General features: G+C 36.4%; 1 protein-coding gene across 3 annotated transcripts in view; it reads right to left on the reverse strand.

Moving 5' to 3' along the window:
- Positions 1-21,560, reverse strand: part of Sppl2a (signal peptide peptidase like 2A) — a 46,124-nt gene extending 24,564 nt beyond the window's left edge. Inside the window, exons 1-6 of one of the 3 annotated variants that reach the window (XM_071608258.1) lie at positions 21,398-21,560; positions 6,810-6,929; positions 6,205-6,387; positions 5,649-5,738; positions 5,060-5,193; positions 1,000-1,151 (exon numbers count right to left, since the gene is read on the reverse strand). In XM_071608258.1, coding sequence (XP_071464359.1) covers positions 1,000-1,151; positions 5,060-5,193; positions 5,649-5,738; positions 6,205-6,387; positions 6,810-6,929; positions 21,398-21,463 — 745 coding nt within the window. In that variant the 5' untranslated portion in view covers positions 21,464-21,560. The remainder of the gene's footprint in view (positions 1-999; positions 1,152-5,059; positions 5,194-5,648; positions 5,739-6,204; positions 6,388-6,809; positions 6,930-21,397) is intronic. The other 2 variants (XM_071608257.1, XM_027925830.3) reach the window with 2 other exon arrangements.
- Between the last annotated feature and the right edge of the window lie 621 nt (positions 21,561-22,181).

Raw genomic sequence — 22,181 nt, forward strand, 5'->3', positions numbered from 1 at the left:
AATGTGATGCTTAGAATCGAACCCAATACCTTACATTTGCTAGAAAAGTACTCTACCACTGAGCCACAATCCCAGCCCCAGCCCTTTTAATTTTTTTATTTTAGACAGGGTACCACTAACTTGCTGAGACTGGCCTCAAATTTATGATCCTCCTATCTCAGCCTCTGGAGTCACTGGAATTACAGGTATCCCACCATATCCGTCCTGCCTACTTTTTAAATTGCTGCCACAACTCAGGAGTAACTGAACAATAAAGTGAAATCAATAGTAGGGCCTCAGTTTTCTGGTCCAGAAATTTATGCTAATCATCTCCAAATAAGCATTTAGTGGTTTTTACAAGGGTTTTTGCTAGTTTTCATCAGGAACACTCCCCTTTTTCCTGGTCTTCCTCCTATTTGTACAGTATACTGGCCAGAAATTGCAAATTTTCACCCTGTCAGACCACTAATATGATTTGTCTAGGGAAAGAGCAAGCTATTTCCTTCAGTTCTTACACCTGCCTTCTTAAAGGAAAAAGAGTACCAGTTACTTTCTAGACCATGTAGGCAAGTACCTCTGTGTCTTCATATATGGTATGATCCTAACTGCTTGTGTAAGTAAAACAAAATCTAAGCAATACAGCATCTTGATTTGCAAATTGAAAAAAGGATAAACTACACCTTGGGAGTAAGCAGAGGCAACAAATCAGTAATTTTAATAATCTTTTATTCCATGTAGCTAAACATAGCCAACATGAAATCCTTAGTCTGCAACTTAGATAATGGGCTATCATCTCTAATCTGCAGAAAGGGAAATTCAGGAATCAGAGCCATTCTTTCAAGTCATCTATGAACACGTATTCTTATCTCAGAGTAATAGAAATGGAGCACTTTTGGCAAAATATCCAAATTGTTGACTAAAGTTTTTCAGATAGAATGCTTTAAACAAATAGATAAATCAGGCAAAGTAAATGAAAATAATATATACCAAAAGTAGCAAACATAAAATATAATTTCTTACCCAACCATTTGTAGAAAAAATAAAGCAAGACCATCATAACACAGCAGATGACCACAAATATTACAACTGTAAGAGGATTGATAGTTAAATATTCTTCCCTCTTTTTCCTCATTTCTTTATCTTCAGTGTTTGTCACTGCCTTCAAGTTTTCCCTGCATAAACAAACACAGGAACTTTGGCAAAGTTCTACCAAGCACAGTTATTTAAAAAAAAAAAAAAAAAAATTTTTTTAGCTGTAGTTAAACACCTTTATTTTATTTATTTATTTTTATGTGGTGCTGAAGATCGAACCTAGCACCTCGCACATGCCAGGCCAGCGCTCTACTGCTGAGCCACAACCCCAGCCCCCCCACTTCCCCACCGAAGTACAGTCATTTTCAAGATCTAACGCCAATTTAGTTTTGATTCTAACTATAAAAACCCCAACATAATTCTATCCTCCAGAGATGATCTATTCCTAACCACTAACTTTTGAAAAAGCAGCCCCCTCCCAGGCAAAACTGTTAAATAGATGATAATTTATTAGATAAATATATTAATATTTGGGGATACAGTAGAGGAAGGGAACTGAGATAGAGAAAGGAGGTATATCATTTGCTGAGCAGTTAAGTGTCATTTGTCAAGTATCATTTGTTGAATCAACTTCATTGTCTCTTCCCAGTTACATGGAACTTACCATATACTTTCCCAGCTCTAGTCCCCTCAACACTGTTCTATTAAACTCTAATTCCCCTTGGATGTGTCCTGGTCCTGCTCTTAAGTCTGGACTCAATACAAACTTTAGGTTAAAAAAAAATTAAAGTTTATTTTATCAAACCGCACATTTGCAACTATTTATCTACCAGCATACCACTTTCTTATTAGAAAACTATTCACTGGATGGCCACCCTGTGACTCCAGGGAGGGTGCCAGGGAAATGGGCAAAGAGAGAGTTGGTACCAAGACACAACAGTACCTATCTTGGAATTGTAGAATTGAATGACAGGGCATTAACACAAATTTCAATAATGTGGTATGTATTGCTAACCTTTGGTATCTGTCATTGCAAAAAAATGTAAAGACATTTTTATCATAGAACACATATATATCATAATAATGATTTATACATTCATATTCAGTGTATTAAAAATCTTTTCTTGGAGCAAAGCTTATACTAGATTTATATCACATTAAAATATTACAATTCACTTTTAAAAAAACATTGTACTCAATCAGCTTGAGGGCCACATGCAATAATTGAAGATAACCTTTCTTCTGTGTCATACTGAGGTTATAAAACTTGAGTACCACAATCTCATTGTAATAAGATTTTAACTCTTTGCTAAAAGTCTTTCTTTTTCTTTTTCTTTTTTTTTCTTTTGGGGTGTGTGTGTGTTGGTGTTAGAACCCAAGACTAGGCAAGTGCTCTACCACTGAGCTACACTCCCAGACCCTCCTTTTATTTATAGGGGGAGGGGCAGGTTCTAAGTTGCTCTGGTTGGCCTTGAACTTGTGATCCTCCTGCCTCTTGACTTCTAAGTAGCTAAGACTACAGATGTGCACCACAGTGCTTGGTTTGTAAAAGTTTTTCTATGGAACTAAGGCATCTTTCCTTTTTGCATAAGGTACATCTTTCATTTGGCAGAGTAATTTTGGGTTATGTGGTCCTCTTCTGGTAAATTTTCCCTTCCCTAAGCCTTATTCTGTCTTTACTTGATAAATGGTAGTCTGTATGTTTTTAAAAATTCTTGTTATAGAACTTTTTCCTTGATTCAGATTCCCTTATTCCTTATGGCCAGCCCCCTCATACACTTACTTCTTTCTAGCTTTGTTTTGTTCTTAGAATCAGCCCCCTTGATTTTAAAATTCATAATCCTGCAGGTATGGGACATCTCCTATCCCAAACTGGCTACTCAATGCAACAAGTCCTTTGTTTCTACCCACAGTCATGTTTCATGAATACAGAAGCTGATATATACTCCTCTTCAATCTCCAGTTTTCTTGAGAAGGAGTCTGTACTGACACCTATGTAAGTAAGATTGTTTCTATCTTAAGTACCCCCCAAATGCCATGTATGAAGGCCTGGTCACCAGCCTGTGGTGCTTTTGGGAGGTGTAGTTCCTTTAGAAGGTAGGCCTAACGGAAAGAAGTTAGGTCATCAAGAGTGTCCTTGTGGGTAATATTGGGACTGGCCACTTCTTTCTCTTTTTCTCTCTCTCTACTTCTGGGCCTCTATACCATGTATGTCCCACCATAAAATTTTGCTTTGCCACAGGCCCAAAGCAATAGTACCAAATCACCATGGACTAAAACCTCTGAAACCATGAGCCAAAAATAAATCTTTCCTCCATTTAAACTGTCTATCTCAGATATTTTGTCATACAGTTGCAAAGCTAACTAACACAACTTGCTAACTCCAAGTATGGTCCATAGGCAAGCAAAAATCACTGGAGACTTGTTAAAAATGTAGAATTACAGCCCATCCCAAACATACTAAATTGGAATTTGGATTTTAATAAGATATCCAATAGTCAGCATGCATGCTACAGTTTGAGAAATACTACTCTAGAAAAGAAAAAATTTACATAGTAATGGAAGTACAGTGAGAATCTATATAAAATAGTAAAACATGTTTGATCAATCAGTAGCTTTTGGAAAATTATAAAGCTTCATCAAATAATATGGAAGATGATTTTAGAGAGCTTAGAAATATTACATACTGTACTTTATGAAGAAAATTATGAAAAAACCATGCTTATTCACATTAAAAATGTGATATACGTTGAAACAAGCTTTCCAAATATATAAAATCAATCTATACATGTTAAACTCTTAAGATTTCCCTCTAAATATAAGTTAATCAAATTTTAGTATTTAAGAAATTGCAAATAAGCTCAGCTTCATGTAATTACAAATAAGCCCTTTTTAATAAAACCTATATAGACCAATTCAAAAACTAATATATTATCCTTTATACATAAAATAATATGCTGTTAGCATAGGTTTTCATTCAGAGTTACAAATATGAACTGATCCTTCTTTACTGTATTGCCTGTTTTAACCTAGAGCCAAAGTTACAAAAACTGTATGAAGATTGTGTTTAGGTTACTAATAAATAGGAAAATCCAAATTTTATGTACATTTGGAATTTTTATGTGCCTAATATCCTTAGAATTCCTAAATCATTAAGTACAATGATGAAGCCCCACTGTTGATGACTCAGGCAGAATAACTGAAAAACTTCCTTTCTTCTCTGCTTATTTTCTTCCAGTGTAAATAAATAGGCACATTAGGAATATTAAGTATTTTTACCTTTCCTGAGAGAGACAATTAAATATATAAGCTGGGTGTCGTGGTGCATGCCTATAATCCCAGCAGATCAGGAGGCTGAGGCAGGAGGATTTCAAGTTCAAAGCCAGCCTCAGCAAAAGTGAGGTGCTAAATAAACAACTCAGAGAGACCCTATCTCTAAATAAAATACAAAATAAGGCTGAGGATGTGGCTCAGTGGTTGATGCCCCTAAATACAATCCCTGGTACCCACCCAATACCCCCCAAAACTAAAAGCAAAAAACAAATAAGACATGATAGAAGACAAGACCCAAGGTTTTACCAGAATTCAAAACAAATGAATATCCTTTATGAATGTTGAATTGAGATATTTTGTGCCAAATGAGAGGTAAGTACTTTCCAAAAGGGTTTTAAAAACATTTCTTTTTAGTTGTAGTTGGACACAATACCTTTATTTATTTATTTTTATGTTGTACAGAGAATTGAATCCAGTGCCTCACATGTGCTAGGTGAGCGTACTACCACTGAGCCACAACCCCAGTCCCCAAAAAAGGGTTTTTTATGTGACTTTAATGTTTCCCTTTCAACAGAAGAGTTAGAGGAAACTATGACTCTCTTCTTCTCAGTGAAAACTTTATATGACTTAAATAAGGACAAACAAAAATCTGGTTTTATTGTCACTATGTTCTGAAGTCAGGGAAAGATTTTAAATGTCATTATATGGTTAAAATAAAATGATTACACTATTTTAAACCATTTATCACAAAACATAAAAGTTTAATTAAACTTACAATTCAATTAGTCCACTCCAGTATCCTCCTAATGCCACAGTGAACACAGCAATTACAAAAATAACCCCTATAGTATAGTCAAAGTTAGGTGACAATGGAGAGTACATTTTTACTGTAATGTCACTTCCAAAAGTCTGAAAGGCAAAAATGACATTTAAAACACAGAAATTCTATTATGGAATATGGCAGCAATATTCCACATGTCATTTTGGAATGGACACTGTACATCAGTCAAGAAGACTAGACAACATAATATATTTTCTAGCAAAAAATATGAGCATATACTTTGGTTTATAAAATCTCAAAAGTGCAATGTTTCATATAATCATTTTGTTCAGGGATTTAAAATTAAGATACAAAAAAATGACACAAAGAGATTTTAATAGAACTCAAATAAACATTTTTTGTAAAGCCAGCCTTTGAGACACTTTGTGTCAAATGAGAGGCAAGTACTTCCCAAATAAAGACTTCATAGGCTTTTAAGCTTCTTGTTAGCAAATGCACCATAGATAATAATCAAAACTAAGTATCACAGATTAAAGAGTTATATCATTTATAAATTTCAGCTACTTTATAATTACTAATGTACCTGTTTCATATCTTTAAAGTCTTTTTTACTTATAAAGGCAATCAGTATTTTCACGTCATCAAATTCAGACCTGTTCCCTGAGGGAGGAAACTAAAAGAAAAATACATATTATGAAAACTTATTAACTACTAATATATTTACAGAATAAAAGTGATACAAACTATTCTATTAAGAGTAAACATTATATCTTTCTTTAGCTATAAAACAAAGTTTGGGGAATTCTGTCTTAATATTATGAGTTCTCAAAATAGAATGAATCTTTTTAATGTGAACTTAAGCTAATATATACTATATATGATATCTGTATATGGTCCATATTCACATACACATGTATATGTGTGTTTGTATATACATATTCCTAACACAGTTTTTTCTAAGAATAGAAAACTACAAAACTTTTCAAATAAATGCCTATCAGATCCCAAAAGTTTACTGACAAAGAATCCTACCATCAGATTATTTATCTCAGTCCCTAAACCACACATAAGGAAAGTTACTTAATTCCTATAAAATTTCATGTCATGAGCTCCAAAGAAGCCACAGTTTTAAAACTTACTAAGACACTGTCATTGGCAACCAACAATGCTTCGGCACCTCCTTTTTGTGCAATTCTGGCTTTTTCAAGTATATAGCAGGTTCCCCATTGTACCACAACTGCTTTGTTCTTTAGGCCACCAGGTGGAATATCAGAAAGGCTACACAGTGGTGTAGTAGTCAGATTCAGCAAAATAATGGAAGTCTGAAAATAAGAAATGTCTTTAACATGACAAATATCACATATTACCTACAGGCATTCAGTGATAAACACCAGTATCAATTTAATTCAGTGTTCTTTTAGGCGCTGGGGGTATAGCTTAGTGATGTAGATCATATTCTCAGTATGCATGAGGTCCTAAATTCCATCCTCAGCACTAAGAACAAAAAAGTGCTCTTTTTAATTAGAAATATTTTATGACAAACAATGAGGTTTGGAGGTATTTTAAAATTACACAACTTACTTCTCTCATAGAGAGAAAAACACTGAGCAAAGGCAATAAAATAATAATTATTAATAATGACCCTGTATCTAAATTAGTTCACACACTAAAACGTAATTATCACTCATTTTCACTTTTCAATAGTTTTATTTTTATGAATAAAAAGTAACTCTGATTTACTTACTGCATTTTCTAGGGTACTTGGAAGCACTGTCCAATGAGGGTTATATAGAATGCAGTAGTCCTTAGACGGTAAATGTGTGCCATTTCCAGATGCATGCAGGACTGCTTCCTGGGCAGCTGTCTAAGACACAAATAATAATTTTCACACTGGCAATAATTGGGCTTTTAATAAAGCTATTTACATACAGGTTTCACCACATTTCCTTAAGAGGCTAAGTCTTCCAATGAATTTATTTCTTCTTGGTTTAGAGAATAAAAAGACAGGTTGGGAATATTGAAACTATCCACATTTGCACAGAACTCATTCTTTGAGGAAGACAGGTTATACCAGTCATATTCCAGGGAGTATTCTTGCTATCAGGTAATAACTAACTTCAATCCTGCCTCACAGCCTGAAACTTTCCTCTCCAATCTCCTATGAGTTATCACTTAATTGTTCATGTTGTATAGAAGAAAAAACAACTTTTTTTTAGTTGTAGATGGACATAATATCTTTATTTTTTATTTATTTGTTTTTATGTGGTGCTGAAGATCGAACCCAGAACCTCATGCATGCAAGGCAAGCGTCCTATCACTGAGCCACAACCCCAGCCCAGAAGAAAAAGTTTTAAATACACTAAAAATCCCTCAACCTATCTTACCTTCTGCACTCTACTGCTAACTGGCCTTTAAAAAGTTACATTATTATAAGTACTCTTGAGAAGAGAACCAGCTCAAATTTGATGTAAATTATTTTTATTCAAGTCTTCAAAATTCTGCAGCTCCCTATCCAAAAAGACCAATCCAAAGTTCAAAGTAAGGGAAAGAAAAGGCTAAAAGTGATTGAAAAGAATAACTATAGTACATAGGGATGAGGGGCGATAGAGATTATGAAATGAAGAAATACCCTAAAATGTTTAGAATATCAGTCCACATCACCAATTCTTTCAAACTTGGATCAGTACAGGTTCTTCCTCTTTCCTTCTGTGAGTAAATGTTTCTCTAAAACAATAAGGAAGAAAAGAGAGTGCTTGACAAATAAAGATGATATATCAAGCCTCTGCCATTAAAGCACAAATAGGTTGAATCATATGAAATTACTGATGTTTGACCATTTTTGATCTTGGGAATTTCAAACAAGTCAAACCATTTCAAACTATTCTTAATGAGTATAGAGATGTTCTAATCTATGCTCTCCTACCTGAAATGCTGCTTGAACATTTTCGATTAGAGGACTTTTTGGCATTCTTAGGGCTTCATTTGCTGTTAGTTCTAAGTAAATACAGGGAATTTCTGAGACATATCATCAAACTACACAAGAGTAATTAGATGTTGAAAAGAGTTTTTATTCAGCTATATACTTGGTAGCCATGAATGTTATGAGCTGAACCAATGTTATTTTTACTACATGCTACATTTATCTGATTCAATGCCATTGATTCACAAGTGAGGGTTCTAACACTAAAGAAGATACTAATATAACCTACCTAAGGTCATATAGTAGAATTATCTATGAGTCTATCTATATCTGCAGATATACATGAGAGTTGATTAGATTTAGGTTAAACATTTTGGGGAAGAATACTTTATAATTGAATTGGGCACTTCTTAACTGCATCCAAAAATAAATGGCATATAACATTAGGATTTCCCACCACTAGTGATACTGAGTTTGATCATCAGGTTCAGGCAGTAACTGCAGAATTTCTAAAATGCAAAAGTATTTTTTTCCCTTTGTGATTGGTAAGTGACCAATCTGTGCCCCATGTGAAGAGTCCAACATCATCTCTCCAGGGTTTTGGCATTCATGATAGGCTTTACCTGAAAATTTTTATATATTATACTAGGAACGGCAAATGGCAAATGATGTCTTTTTAATATTGTTATTCATGAGCTAGTATTCTTCTGTTTTTCTTTTTCTTTTTTAACAGTGCAGGAAACCAAATCCAGAGCCTCACATATGCTAGGCAATTTCTCTGCTACTGAACTAACACCTCCAGCTATTTTTTGGAGACAGGGTGTCTCACTAAGCTGCCAAAGTTGGTCTCAAACTTGTAATCCTCCTGCCTCAGCCTCCCAAATAGCTGGGATTACAGACAGGTGACAATTTGCTTAGCCTTAATATTTTTAAAAGGGCTTTATTGTTCCCCTCTATCACCTTTGTTCAGTATCACCAGAGTCATTTTTTAAAAACAACTCAATGCAGTATAATTAAAATTATTTGTTTGATGTTCAAATTTCCCCAAATTTAGTGAGCTAACTCTTTTAGTTAAGTCTTTATATCCTCTTTAGAAGACCTCATTTGTTTTTCAGGATTTCTTGCTTATTTGGCATAAGATATCCTGGGCTGACTTTGTCCTTTATCTGCTAAAGCCATTCCACTAGTTCCTTTTAGAGGGGAAAGATATTTAGATCAGGATCTGGATTTTAACTGTGCACACTGTTGCTGAAATGGTATAATCTTTTTATAATTAGTATTCATTAAAAAATATATAGAATCCTGAGTCATATCCTATAGATAAATAAATGCACAGATTAGATTAATGTATAAGGTTATTGACTACAATATTATTCACTTTAGCAAAAAGTAAATCAACAACTTTGACCAGCAAGGGAATGATTACATAACAATATCTATAGAATGCAGTTATTAAGGGAAACACCTAGATCTATCTCTAGAAACAGATAATGTCCATAGTAAGAAAAGCAAGTTCCAGAAAGGCATTTATAGTGCAATCCTATTTTTATGTAAATAATGACTTCTCTAAAAGCCCCTTTATATGTATGTGTGTGTATATATATATATAAATATAAATATATATGCATATATATATATATCTGTACATATGAATCTGTGTGGAGGAGACACACACATATCAAAAGAAAAAGTGAGAGGAAAATAAAGGCAAAGGCAAGGGAGAAGGCTGGGGTAGTGAGTACTTGCTTAGCTTATGCAAGGCCCTGGGTTCATCCCCAGCACCACAAAAGAATAAAACAAAACAAAAAACCCTAATGATTAGAAGAGAAATTAATAAAAGGAATAATATTCAGGCAAAATAGTTGGGTACACACAAAGTTTCTTCCTCTCATCCTCACACTCATTCTTAGGGGTTTCTTTTGTATCTTTCCAAAACTATACATAAACATTTAAGATAAATATATACATATATATTTGTTTACAAATTAGGGTCATGCTATACATACTGCTCTGTAGCTTTTCTAAAATTTAATGTATTGGGTTTTCCATACTACCTCTTGTTATATAACATTTTGTTTTTTTATACATACAAAACTCTAAAGGATTTTTTAAAAATCTTTAAGTGTCCAAGGAAGAACAAAGATGTTCAAACTGAGTATGATTTACTGCTATAGAGGGATTATTATTTTTTCTATAAGTAAGTGTACAAAATTTGTCAATGATAAAAGCAAATCTCATTGATGTATAAATTACTAAGGTAAAACAAATTTTAGTAAAAGACTAATATAAAATATGAAAGCATAAACACATATAATTTTAAAATGGTTAATACTGAATGTGGAGCATCAGTAGGCCTATACAACTTGAGCATTTCCACTACATCTTTAAATATCTTGGTAAAATTTCTCATACATATTGCATGGCTCTAAAAATTCAGTTTGCTACAATAGATATTATGTTATAATATGATAGGTAATGTTATAGAATATATAACATTATAGATAAAATGTTATTTTTTAATATAAAAATAAAAACTCTTGAGGTTTGAAATTAGAGTCCTAGGATAAAATGCCCGTTTCATGATTTACTAGCTATGTTATAAGTCATTTAACTTACCTTAAGTTTCAATATCCTCAGCTTTGAGATGACAATAAACACCTGGACTTCATAAAGTTGTCATAAGGATTAAGATATATTATGCAATTATTTGCAGATATAAAGTTCTTAGTAAATGGTAATTATTACTAATAATACTCTACCACCTCGCCAAGTACTTATATGATGCAAAAGAAATACAAAAGATTAATGGTTGGAAGATTAATGGTTACTTAGGGCTTGATGAAATGTAAAGGTGGAGACTGACAGCAAAAGGGTATGGAGCTTCTTACTTTTTAAATAAGGTTATTTTTATAGCAGTTTTAGGCTCACAGCAAAACTAAACATAAAGTACAGAGTTCCCATATATACCCTTATCTGACACAAACACAGCCTCCCCTACTATCAACATCCCTCCCATCAGAGTGGTACATTTGTTACAAGATATAAATCTTCATTGACACATCATCACCCAAAGTCCACACTTTGCATTAGGGTTCACTTGTGCTACTTTTCATTGTTATAATTTGGATCTTAAAGGACTCCCAAAGACCCATATTGCTATATAGGTTTGGTTACCAACCTATGATGGTATTAGGAGGTAGAAAACTTTTAGGAGATGGAAAGAAGCTAGGTCAGAAGGAGTATGGTCTTGAAGAAGATATTGGAACCACAGTCCATTCCTCTCCCTCTTTGCTTCCTTACCACCATGAGGTGAGCAGATTCATTTGCCATGGTGTACTGTCTTGCCACGGGCAACAGGACGAAATGATCATGTACTGAAAACTATGAAACTGTGAGCCAAAATAAATCTTTTATTCTCATAAATTGATTTTTTTCAGGTATTTCTGTCACAGTCAAAGCTAACACAGAAAATTGGTACTGAGAAGTGGGGTCATTGGTGTTAACTATACCTGATTATGTGGTTCAGAAGCCTTTGGAATTGGTCTGCAGAGGAGTCTAGAAAGTCTGGAGAAGCAGGAAACAGAAAGCTTAAAATGCTGTAAGCTGAGCTTAACTGGTAATTCTGGTGAATGCTCATAAGACCATAATGCCGACAGAAAGGTAGACAGTGAAGGCCAGGTTCACAGGTTTCAGATGGAAATGAGGACTGTACTGCGAATTGGACTAAAAGGTCATTTATGTTAAATTTTGATAAAGAACTGGTCTACATGTTGTCCGTGCCCTGAGACTTTGTAGAAGACCCAGTTTAAAGGTTATGGACTAATTAATCTGGCAGAAGTTTCAAAGCAGCACAGCACTGCAGGCTGTGCCATGGGTATTACTGGCTGCTTTTAGCCAAATACATATTTAGAATTGGGAGTAGAAGATAGAGCAGAAAGATTTGAAAAACTTGAAGTTTGGCCAGAAAAGTGTGTTTAAAACTGCGTGGAGCATTTAGTATCATTAAAAAGCAGCCAAATAATTTACATAGCAAAGATGCCTGGAGGTCATCTCAGAAATCAGCAGGAACTAAACCATCACAGGCTCAAAGGTGTAAAAGTGTAAACCTTTAACCTGAGGAGTGAGCATTGGAGTACCCCATTTGCACAGGGCCACTAGGGACTGTCTCCTCAGGATTCATTTTGTATTCAAGACCTTTGACAGTTCAGCAGTCAGGACATGCTGCAGCCATGCTTCAAGACAATCTAGGTATGGCTCCCACTGGCAGCAGACCTTGGCATTGCCCAAATGGTGCTGGTTTTGCTAGCATTGAGAAATGCAAGAGTAACGGGGTCACAGAATCTTCCACTGAAATTTCAAAGGAAAGACTGGGAGGCTAGGTAGTGTGTAGTGAAGTCAGGGTCTCTGCAAGCAGCCTGACAGGGTAATGCATAAAGTTGTGAGAGAGCAGCTGAAGATTGAGATGGAGACTCTTCCAAGTAAGAAAGGCCAAGAATGTGGAATGCCTGCTAAGGAAACTGCAGGCTGAGAGCGGAGCTAGCCCAAGAGAATATTTGTGTTGCAGGGAGCAAAGTCACAGGGGCTGGGCTATCCAAGCCCTTTAGAGCTCATGTCATGCTACTGTGTGCCCAGATTCTGAAATTAGACCTAGAGGATTTAATATTTTCCCTGATGGGACCCTTTCTTTCTATGCCCCTATTCTTCCCTGTAGAATAGGACTGTTTATCCTCTGCCACTGTATCTTGGAAATATGTACCTTTCTAATTTCTGTATGTGGTTCACAGTTGAGTTTGCCTTGAGTCTCAGAGGAGATTTTGGATTTGAAATTTTCAGCAGTGCTGGAATATTTAAGACTGGGGACTCTTGGAGATGGACTGAATATATTTTGTGTTGAGAGGGACATGAACCTTTGGAGGCCAGAAGCAGAATGTGATGATTTGGAATTTTTTTGGGGGGAGGTACAAGGGCTGGAACCCAGGGGCACTTAACCACCAAGCCACATCCCTAGCTCTTTTTACTTATTTTAAGACAGGGTCTCACTAAGTTGCTTAGGGCCTTGCTAAATTGCCGAGGCTGGCTTTGAACTTCCAATCCTCTTGCCTCAGTCTCCTGAGCTGCTGGGTGGTTTGAATCTTAAATGTCCCCCAAAGATCCATATATGCTGCAGGCTTGGTTGCCAACTTGTGGCATTATTAGGAGGAGGAGTCTAGTGGAAGAACATTAGGTCACTGGGAGCATGACCTTAAAGGGGATATATGGATACTGGCCCCTTCTTCTCTTTCTGCTTCTTGACCACCATGAGATGAGCAATTTCTTCTGTCGTGTAGTCTGTGCCAAGATATATTTCCTTGTCAAGGCTCAAAGGTAACAGAGCCAAAGGACCATGAACTAAAACCTATAAAACTATGGCCAAAAATAAATCTTTCCTCCTTACAAGATGATTTTTCTCAGTTATTTTGTTATAGTGATTGAAAGCTACACATCCATTCTATGGGTTTGGACAAATATATAATGACACATACCCACCATTATAGTATTATGCTGAACCGTTTAATTGCTCTAAACAGCCTCTGTACTCTACCTACTAGGTGTCTTTTTTGAAGTGATGAAATGTTTTAAAATTGGCTATGGTTATAGTTATAAATATCTGTGAATATACTAACACTGAATTATATACTTTACATGGGTGAAGTGTAAAGTATGTGGGTTATATCTCAGTAAAGCTGCTACAAAAGGAAATACAAGTCAAGAAATTATACTCTTATTGTGAAGATTAAAAACAATTCTCTAGTTATATTTAACATAATACCCCCTACTCCATTATCCATGCCATCTTTTAGCTCTTCCAGGACTCTACATGTTTTTCAATTTTCACCTGATACATATTAAGCTATTAACCTTTACCCCTGTAAATATTTAATTTCCTCAAAAGCCCTGCCAGATTAGTTATATATGGTTTTCTTTTTTTCTTGGATATTATACTTAGCAATTTGTGTAACCATTTCCTTCTTTTTAGTATACAGATCAATGCTTGCTGAACTTTAATGTTCTTATTAAAGTGTACATTCTGATCTAGCGGGTCTTAATCATGCTTCCTTCTAGCATGATTATGCATTTCTAACAAGCTTCCAGGTGATGCTCTGATGTTGGTCTAAAGTATATGATTAAAGAGTTTATCATGAATAACAATGAAAGACATTAGTCTTCTAGACAGTACAAGAGTGCTCTTAAGAATTTTTTCAAAAGATGAGAGATACTACATCTGCAGTTAGCTGATACAACCAAAGTTTGTATTTTGGCAAACAGTTCCCCCATTACTTTCTTTTCTTTTTATGCTGGGGTTGAACCCAGGACTTTGTGCACGGTAAGCATGTGCTCTACCACTGAGCTATACTCCAACCTCCAGTTCCATTTCTTCTATGTGTTCATTTAAAACTCCTCAGTACATACCACTGGGTCCTGGTGTACCACTCTAGGGTAGCTATCTACTACTCTCACAATCTCAAATGATACCCAGTTCATGTCAAATAAAATCTATTTTCTAAACAAGAATATATAAAGTGGCAATATAATTACTGGTAAATGCAGAGGAGGAACAGTTATATACCCATTACTCTTTAAATATGGGAAGTATCCTCTTCTTTACAAACATTTTTCTCCTTTACAAAGACATTCATTTTAAATCAATAGCAACAAAAAAAGAATTGAAAGGGGACTCAGAGAAAAAGTAGAGTTGGGACTATTATGTCTGAATCACACATATTCTAAAATCAGGCCTAAATAACTTTCTGATCACTCTTTCCTCTCTAATAACTTATGTAATCTAGCCAACTTACATTCTTACATTGTTTCCAGTCTTTTTTTCCAGTATTCAAGGATTATAAAAATGATGCACTGAAAGTGACCAGACCCAGACACACAGATTATTAAGCATAATCTTAATTACTTAAATAGAGGCTGAGTGGGAGCTAAGGCATCAAATAGAGATTTACAGGGAATCAGAATAGTCTGTGGGCCATGGGAAAAGCAGGGCCAGGATCATTTCTTGCATTTGGAGAATCTGAAACATGTAATGCAAAGGCTAAGAGGTACTAGGGTGTGGGGAAGAGACAAGGTAGTCATTCATTCATTCAAGACCCTGTAGTTTATGAGGTGTACAGGAGGCAGTAGAGAATGTCAAGTAAGCATTACTGTAATGGGTATATGTAATGGTTAAAGGTAATAAAATTCTTCCTCCCTCTCTCCCTCCCTCCCTTCCTTTCGTTGTAGGAGAAGGGAAGAGACTATACCTGGAGACTTTCTGGCCTAACTTTTGATAAACAGATCCAATTCAGGTGGTTTTATTTATTTGTTTTTTATGGTATCAGCAATCAAACCTAGGGCTTTCTGCATGCCAGGAAAGCTATCCCCCACTAAGCTACATCCCTAATCCTTCTGGTGGTTTTTTAAGAAAAAAAAAAAAAAAAAAAAATCAAACTTAAACATAACTTTTCCTAGCTTTAAATTTTTTCTTATAAATAAGATTCATAATTTATCGTATCAATCTTGTGTTCTATTTTAGACTCAGAAAAAAATTATAACTGCATAATTCAGTGGAAAACATGTTGAAAGACTTGAGTCTAGTCCCATTTTGGGGGAATTTCTATGATCTGGGACAAGCCAGAATCTTCATGAGCCTTTTCAGAATTATTTTGCATTTCAAAGGAGATTTACATGTAGCTATTACACTACTGATACACAGCCACGAGTGAATTAGAATGCAGACAATAGGATGAGGAAATTCAGACATCTCAGATGCAAGAAGGTAAGAGAAAAATCATGAAGAACATGAAAGTAAAAGGAGGAATGTGACAAAACCAGACAGCTCAGGCTGCTATAACTGTAGACTGGGTGGCTTAAAAAACAGAAATTTGTTTTTTCATGGTTCTGAAGGATGGAATTCTAAGATCAAAGTTCCAGCAGAGTCAGCTTCTGGTGAAGGCTTTTCTCCTACCTAGGAGACAGCAATCTTCTCACAGGGTCCTCATAGTGAGGAGAGAAATTGACTAAACTATCTGTATTTCTTCTTAAGAGGGCATTAATCCTGTCACGAGGGCTCAGGTTCTACCCTCATCTAAACCAAAATTATCTCCCAAAGGCCACACGCCTAAATACTGTAACATTGGAGGTCAGGATTTCAACATACAAATTTGGGGGGACACAATTCAGTTAACAGCAGCTCACCTCTAACTCTACCAAATTCTTGTCCTCTTACAGACAAAAAATGTTCATTCCATCTCCATAGTCCCCCAAATCTTAACATATTCCAACACAACTCTAAAGCCTATAGTCTGAAGTCTTATTTAAATCTAAATCAGATATGGGTAAGAATCAAGGTATGATACATCCCAAGGTAAAATTATGCTCTAGTTTTGAACCTGTGAAACCAAAAAAAAAAAAAATTGTTTCTAAACTATAAAGATGGTACCAGCATAAAATTTACATTCTCATTCCAAAAGGAAAGAACTAGAAGGAAAGAAGTGGTGATAGGTATTGACAAAGTCCCAAACTGAGTAAGGCAAGTTCTATTAAGTCTTGAGGTTCAAGAATAATCCATGGGCTTGATATCCCACCTTCCAGGCCATGGCTCTCTAGGATGACCCTAACTCTTTAGTTCTGCAGGGAATTGCCTCACAACTTAAGGCAGGTACCTCATGACTCACTGGCTGTTATGCACCCCAAAGACTCTGCGTAGAAGACATCTGACCTATTGAAACCAAGGTGACAGACCTAATGATCTCTAAATAGCCTTCACTTTCACTTTTCCCTTTTCTGGTAAAATAGCACATTCATAGCCAAATAGCTCTATTGCATTGTCTTGTCAAATACAAAATGTGTGACAGTCTTTCTTCATTTCATCTCTGTCTCCATCCCCTTCAGTTCAAACCAGCAGTATTTCTGCTTATATAATCCTATAACTCTTCATCAAATGGTTGTTCAACTACAGTGTTTTTTTCAGAAATATATTTCTCACTTTTAAATATGGATAGGCTAAATATTTTCCAAATCTTCAAGTTCTAGTTCCATTTTGCTTAAAAATTCCTTCTTTTTTTGGAGAGGGTACTTGGGATTGAACTCAGGGCACTCAACCACTGAGCTACATCCCCAACTCTATTTTGTACTTTATTTAGAAACGTTCTTACTGAATTGCTTAGTGCTTGGCTGTGGCTGAGGCTGGCTCTGAATTTGCAATCCTCCTGCCTCGGCCTCCTGAGTTGCTGGGATTATAGGCATGTGCGACCATGCCTGGCTAATAATTCCTTCTTCAATTCACTTCTCCTTTCATATTTTACTATAAGAAATCAAGATTAAGCAACCTATTTCTTCATTACTTTAATAAGAAATCTCACATAAATGTTCAATTTTTATCAACATACCTTATAATACAAACAGAGATATGATAAATTGTGGTATAAAAGTGTATTAAGAATTGTAATGCAAAAAAAAAAAAAGACAGCCCATGTATAATGACATAATTTGGCATGAACATACTTTATATACAGAGATATGAAAAATTGTGCTGTGAATGGATAATTATGATTGTAATGTATTCCTCTATTGTCATGTATGTAAGAAATAAAAAATTTAAAAAATGTTCAATTTTTTCACTCGCTAAGTTCTATCTTCCACAAAACACTAGAACATATCTCAGCTAGGTTCTTTGCTCTTTTTGTCAAAGGCTGCTTTTTATCTACAGTCCAATAACATGATCCTCATTTCCACTTCAGACCTCATCAGAATGGACTTTTTTGTTCATATTTCTACACGCACCTCAAAATTCTTCCAGTGCTTACTCATTATCTACTTCAAAAGTTACTTTTATGTGTTTAGATATTTGTTATAATAGTACCTTTTAGTACTCATTCTTGGCACTAAAAGGTGTCTTGGCTCACCCAGCCACAACACAATACCACAGAGTGGTTACATAAACAACAGAAATATTTTTTCTCCACAGTTTTGGAGGCTGGAAGTATAAGATAAAAGTGCCAGAAGGATTAGTTTCTAGGGTGGACTCTCCTCCTGGCTTGGAGATAGCCACCTTCACACTGTGTTTTAACATGGTAAGGAGAGAGAACAATATGCTCAGAGCTTCTTCTTAGAAGGGCACTAATTCTATCATGAAGGTTCCACCCTGGGGACCCTCATACTGGGGGTTAGGGCTTCAGCATATGAATTTGGGAGGGGCCATATTCATTATATAGCACAGAAGCTTAGCATGTCTTGAGTAACTTGACTGCTTGAGTAACATCTTTCCCCTGGAGGTTGGGAGAAGAGGACAGAAAAGAAAGAATTAATTAAAATTATTTGAGTTGGGATAGTGTACAAAAAGAATGTAAATTTTTTTGAAAGAGAGAAAGAGAGAGAAATTTTTAATATTTATTTTTCAGTTTTTGGTGGACACAACATCTTTATTTTATTTTTATGTGGTGCTGAGGATCGAACCCAGCACCACACGCATGCCAGGCAAGCGCGTTACCGCTTGAGCCACATCCCCAGCCCAAGAATGTAAATTTTCAGAGAGATTTTTCTTCCTGGGTTCCTAATTATCACCTCATTTAAGTAGTTCAAACAGCTATGTAATACTTCAAAACCTTTGAAGTAAAGAAAAAATGGAGAAAATTTTGATGAAAAACATTATGAGAAATACTGAAGAACCTTCAGAGAACTTTGAAGTAATTTTAAAAAACAGATCCAGATTAAACATCACTTGTTCTCTCTGAAAAAATACCCTATGACTGGGTCCACACTGTGAGATAAAGATCTAATAATTGGGACTGGGGAAGGAAAAGCATGAAACAGAATTATGGCAAGGTCAAGACAGAATTAACCACCCACTAGGAACTCTTTTTATTTCTAGACCTAAGTGTTTAACATGTTCTAAGATGATCAGAATAAAAGTCAGGTGTGGTAGCTCATGCCCATAATCCCTGGAAATGCCTGTAATCATAGGACACTGAGGCAGGAGGATAGAAAGTTTGACGCAAGTATGGAGAACTCAGCTAGATCCTATTTCAATATAATAAAAAAAAAGGCAGGGATCTAGTTTAATGATAGAGCACTTGCCTAACATGTGCAAGGCCCCGGGTTCAATCCCTAGGACCACCAAACAAACCAACCAAACCAAACCAAATAAAAAAATTAAAAAAGCTAAATACGCTATAGCTTAAGTTCAAAATATACAGTGAGGTCACTCTGATAGGAAGAAAACAAGATGAGGAGGGCAGGTTAAATGATCTTTAATGGCCTTTCCAATACTAAATCCTCTGCCTCTTCTTCAAAAAAGTGGAAGTGCTTTCTGAAAATTATGTGCTGTTCTAGATGAAGATGTTGGCCCTGACTAAGGGAAAGAAGTACCAGCTTCAAAAGCCTAGAAAGAAGAAATGAAATGACTGAGTTGGCATCATTAATTCAAATGAACTTAGGCCACCTACAACTATAGTTAGGAAAAAGAAAAAAACAAGGGCTTCAGGGAGAAAATGGTAAAAGACTTCAGATAGTGCTGGAGGAAAAAACTAGCTATTCATTAAGAAGGAAGTCTTAATGCTTCTGCTGAGAAAAAGAAAAGGAATGAAAAGAGACCATTTTAGGGGATTGAAGGAAGGAAGCTTCAGGAAGAAAATAAATTCAAAGGCAAACAAACAAGAAAGAATTTAAAATAATAGCTGGAATTGAAAAAGACCTTCACAATTTAAAGATTTTGTCGACTTATTCACAGTCATTAACAGTACCTACCATATAATAAATGAACACCAAATACTTGTGGGGTAAAAAACAATGTTACTTAATTCCCACAACAATCTTGGGGCTGAAGAGTACAGAACCCAAGATTAATATGGTAAGATATCATACAGAGGTACAATCTTAAATATCCTAAAATCTAGAGTGTGGGAGACACAAGCTAGTTACAATTTAGAACAGGGATAACCTTTAGGTTTGTGAAGCCCATAAAATTGTGAATATTCTCCTTATATTTTTCTGGTGAGATGTTCAGAGCTTTTGGTAAGAATTTCAATGTGAGTTTATGAGGAATTGATGTATTATTAGGCTAAATATAGTGGGAATATGAGATTATATCAATATTTACATATAGATATAATCAGCTTAAACAATTCAAATAAAAATTAGTGCAAACACACTTTGCTAAGTTTTATATGTAGGTTATAAGTTTGTGTACATTTACATACTCTCTGAAATTACTATCCTTTGGATAGATATGACCTGTCTGATTACACAGCAAACACCTCAAAAACCCAGACTAAGGCTGCTACTTTGATATTCATTTTATAATGTATTTTCGCACCCCCTCAAGACAATTTTTATAAGTTCATTCGGGTTTCTAATGTTACCTAGCAAAATTATGAATACATCAAAGACATTTAACACTTTGTGGCTTAGATTTTCTTAATAAACGTTAAAGCACTTTCATTTTGAATATATTCACTAATTATTATCCTTTTAAACTGGAGAGTAGACAAAATATACTCTCAGAGAAGTTACACATTCTAATGGAAAAGAAAGACATACAGCATATAGATCTTATATAAATAACCTTTAAATGTTCTCAACCTGAAACTCCCTAAGTGAAAGCCAATAGGCACAAAAACTGAAACACTGAACAATGACCTCCTAATCACCCACTGAACCTCATATTACTTGATAATTAATTTTAAAACATTATTTTCTGTAATTATGAAAACAAACTCGGGAGCACTTATTGTGTGTTTTTTCCTTCTCTTAGCTGATATTTCACGCCTTTAAAACAGACAACTGAAAAACCACTAAAGGCATTACTTTGTTATTTTAAATCATTACTATTACAACACAAAACTAAACAAACCCTGACAAAGGAATCACATAGGCCCCCAAAGACGAAGAAGGAACTAAGAGGGGTAAGGAAAAACTAAAATAATAATAATAACCAAATAAGCTGAATTAGTGCAATTAAATTAAAAGCGCAGTCCTTGAACCGCTAAACACTCAGGGGCCTTTATTCACAGGGGAAAGAGGTTAATAGGAGGTAAAATGGGCCGGACAATACAACCAACTTGCCAATTGAAAAAAAAAAAAAAAATGCCTACACAATGAAAAATTAAAGAGGCACCCAGGTCAACGTCGTGTAAGGGACTGCGCGGATATCTTTGATGGGTCGGGAGGGAACAGGGTGATGCAAGAAACAGGGATAAAAAGGAGGCTGGAAGGACGGAGTGAGCGGCGGCAGGTGAGGGGAGCCGAGAACGAAAGCAGGCCGCGGCGCGCGGAGCGAGGCCCGGCGGGGCCGTGGGGCGGGCGGAGGGGGCTGGGAAGGCGCCCCTGCCCTCCGGGCCCCGCCCCGCCCCGGGGAGGCCCGACGCCCGCCCGCCCGCCCCACTTACCAGCGGCAGCAGGAAGCCCCACATCAAGGCGGCGGCGGAAGCGGGCAATCTCCACTGCGGGCCCATCGTACTGGTGGGCGCGCAGCCTCCGCGTCGCTCTGCGGGTGCCTCAGTGGCAGTGTTCTGCCCGGACCGCGGCTGCTGCCGGGGCCGCTACAGCAGCGCGGACTTCCTCTTCCGGCCCCGCCCGGGAGACGCGGAAAGCCCCGCGTGGGGCTCTGAGTCCCAGCGCCGGCCGGCCACGCTCTGCGGGTCTGGGCGTGCCAGTGTCCAGCTGTCTGACCATCACTCCCTCCAGACCCCGGGCAGGCCAGGGGACCTTCTCAAGCCCTTTCTCCTGGAAGTAACTGCCCAGGTCCTGGAGCCACAAATCTACGGGTCATCCTTAATTCATTAGCCCATCAGTAGTTTCTGGCCATTCTAACTCACACACATACCACCCAAACGTTCACTCACTCCCAAATGTTGCGACCACCTTATCCAAGCCACCAACGTTTGTCTTTTTCCAAACTGGTCTCAGCCAGCGTCCAGACAGCTCCTTACCCCGTGGTCCCAGAGTGATCTTTTTAAAAATATAAATCAGATCATGTCATTCTTCATCAGCTTGCATAAAATACAAACTCTAGTTTGGGCATGGTGGCTTGCACCTGCAGTCCATACATACTAATCTCCCAGCTATTCAAAAGATTGAGGGAGGAGGATCACTTGAGCCCACAACATAGTGAGTCCTCATCTCAAAAAAAAAAAAAAAAAAGAAGCCTAGAAAGTCTAAATAATTTGGCCC

The sequence above is a fragment of the Marmota flaviventris genome, chromosome 2, assembly GCF_047511675.1.
Source record: "Marmota flaviventris isolate mMarFla1 chromosome 2, mMarFla1.hap1, whole genome shotgun sequence".
Taxonomy (NCBI): Eukaryota; Metazoa; Chordata; class Mammalia; order Rodentia; family Sciuridae; genus Marmota; species Marmota flaviventris.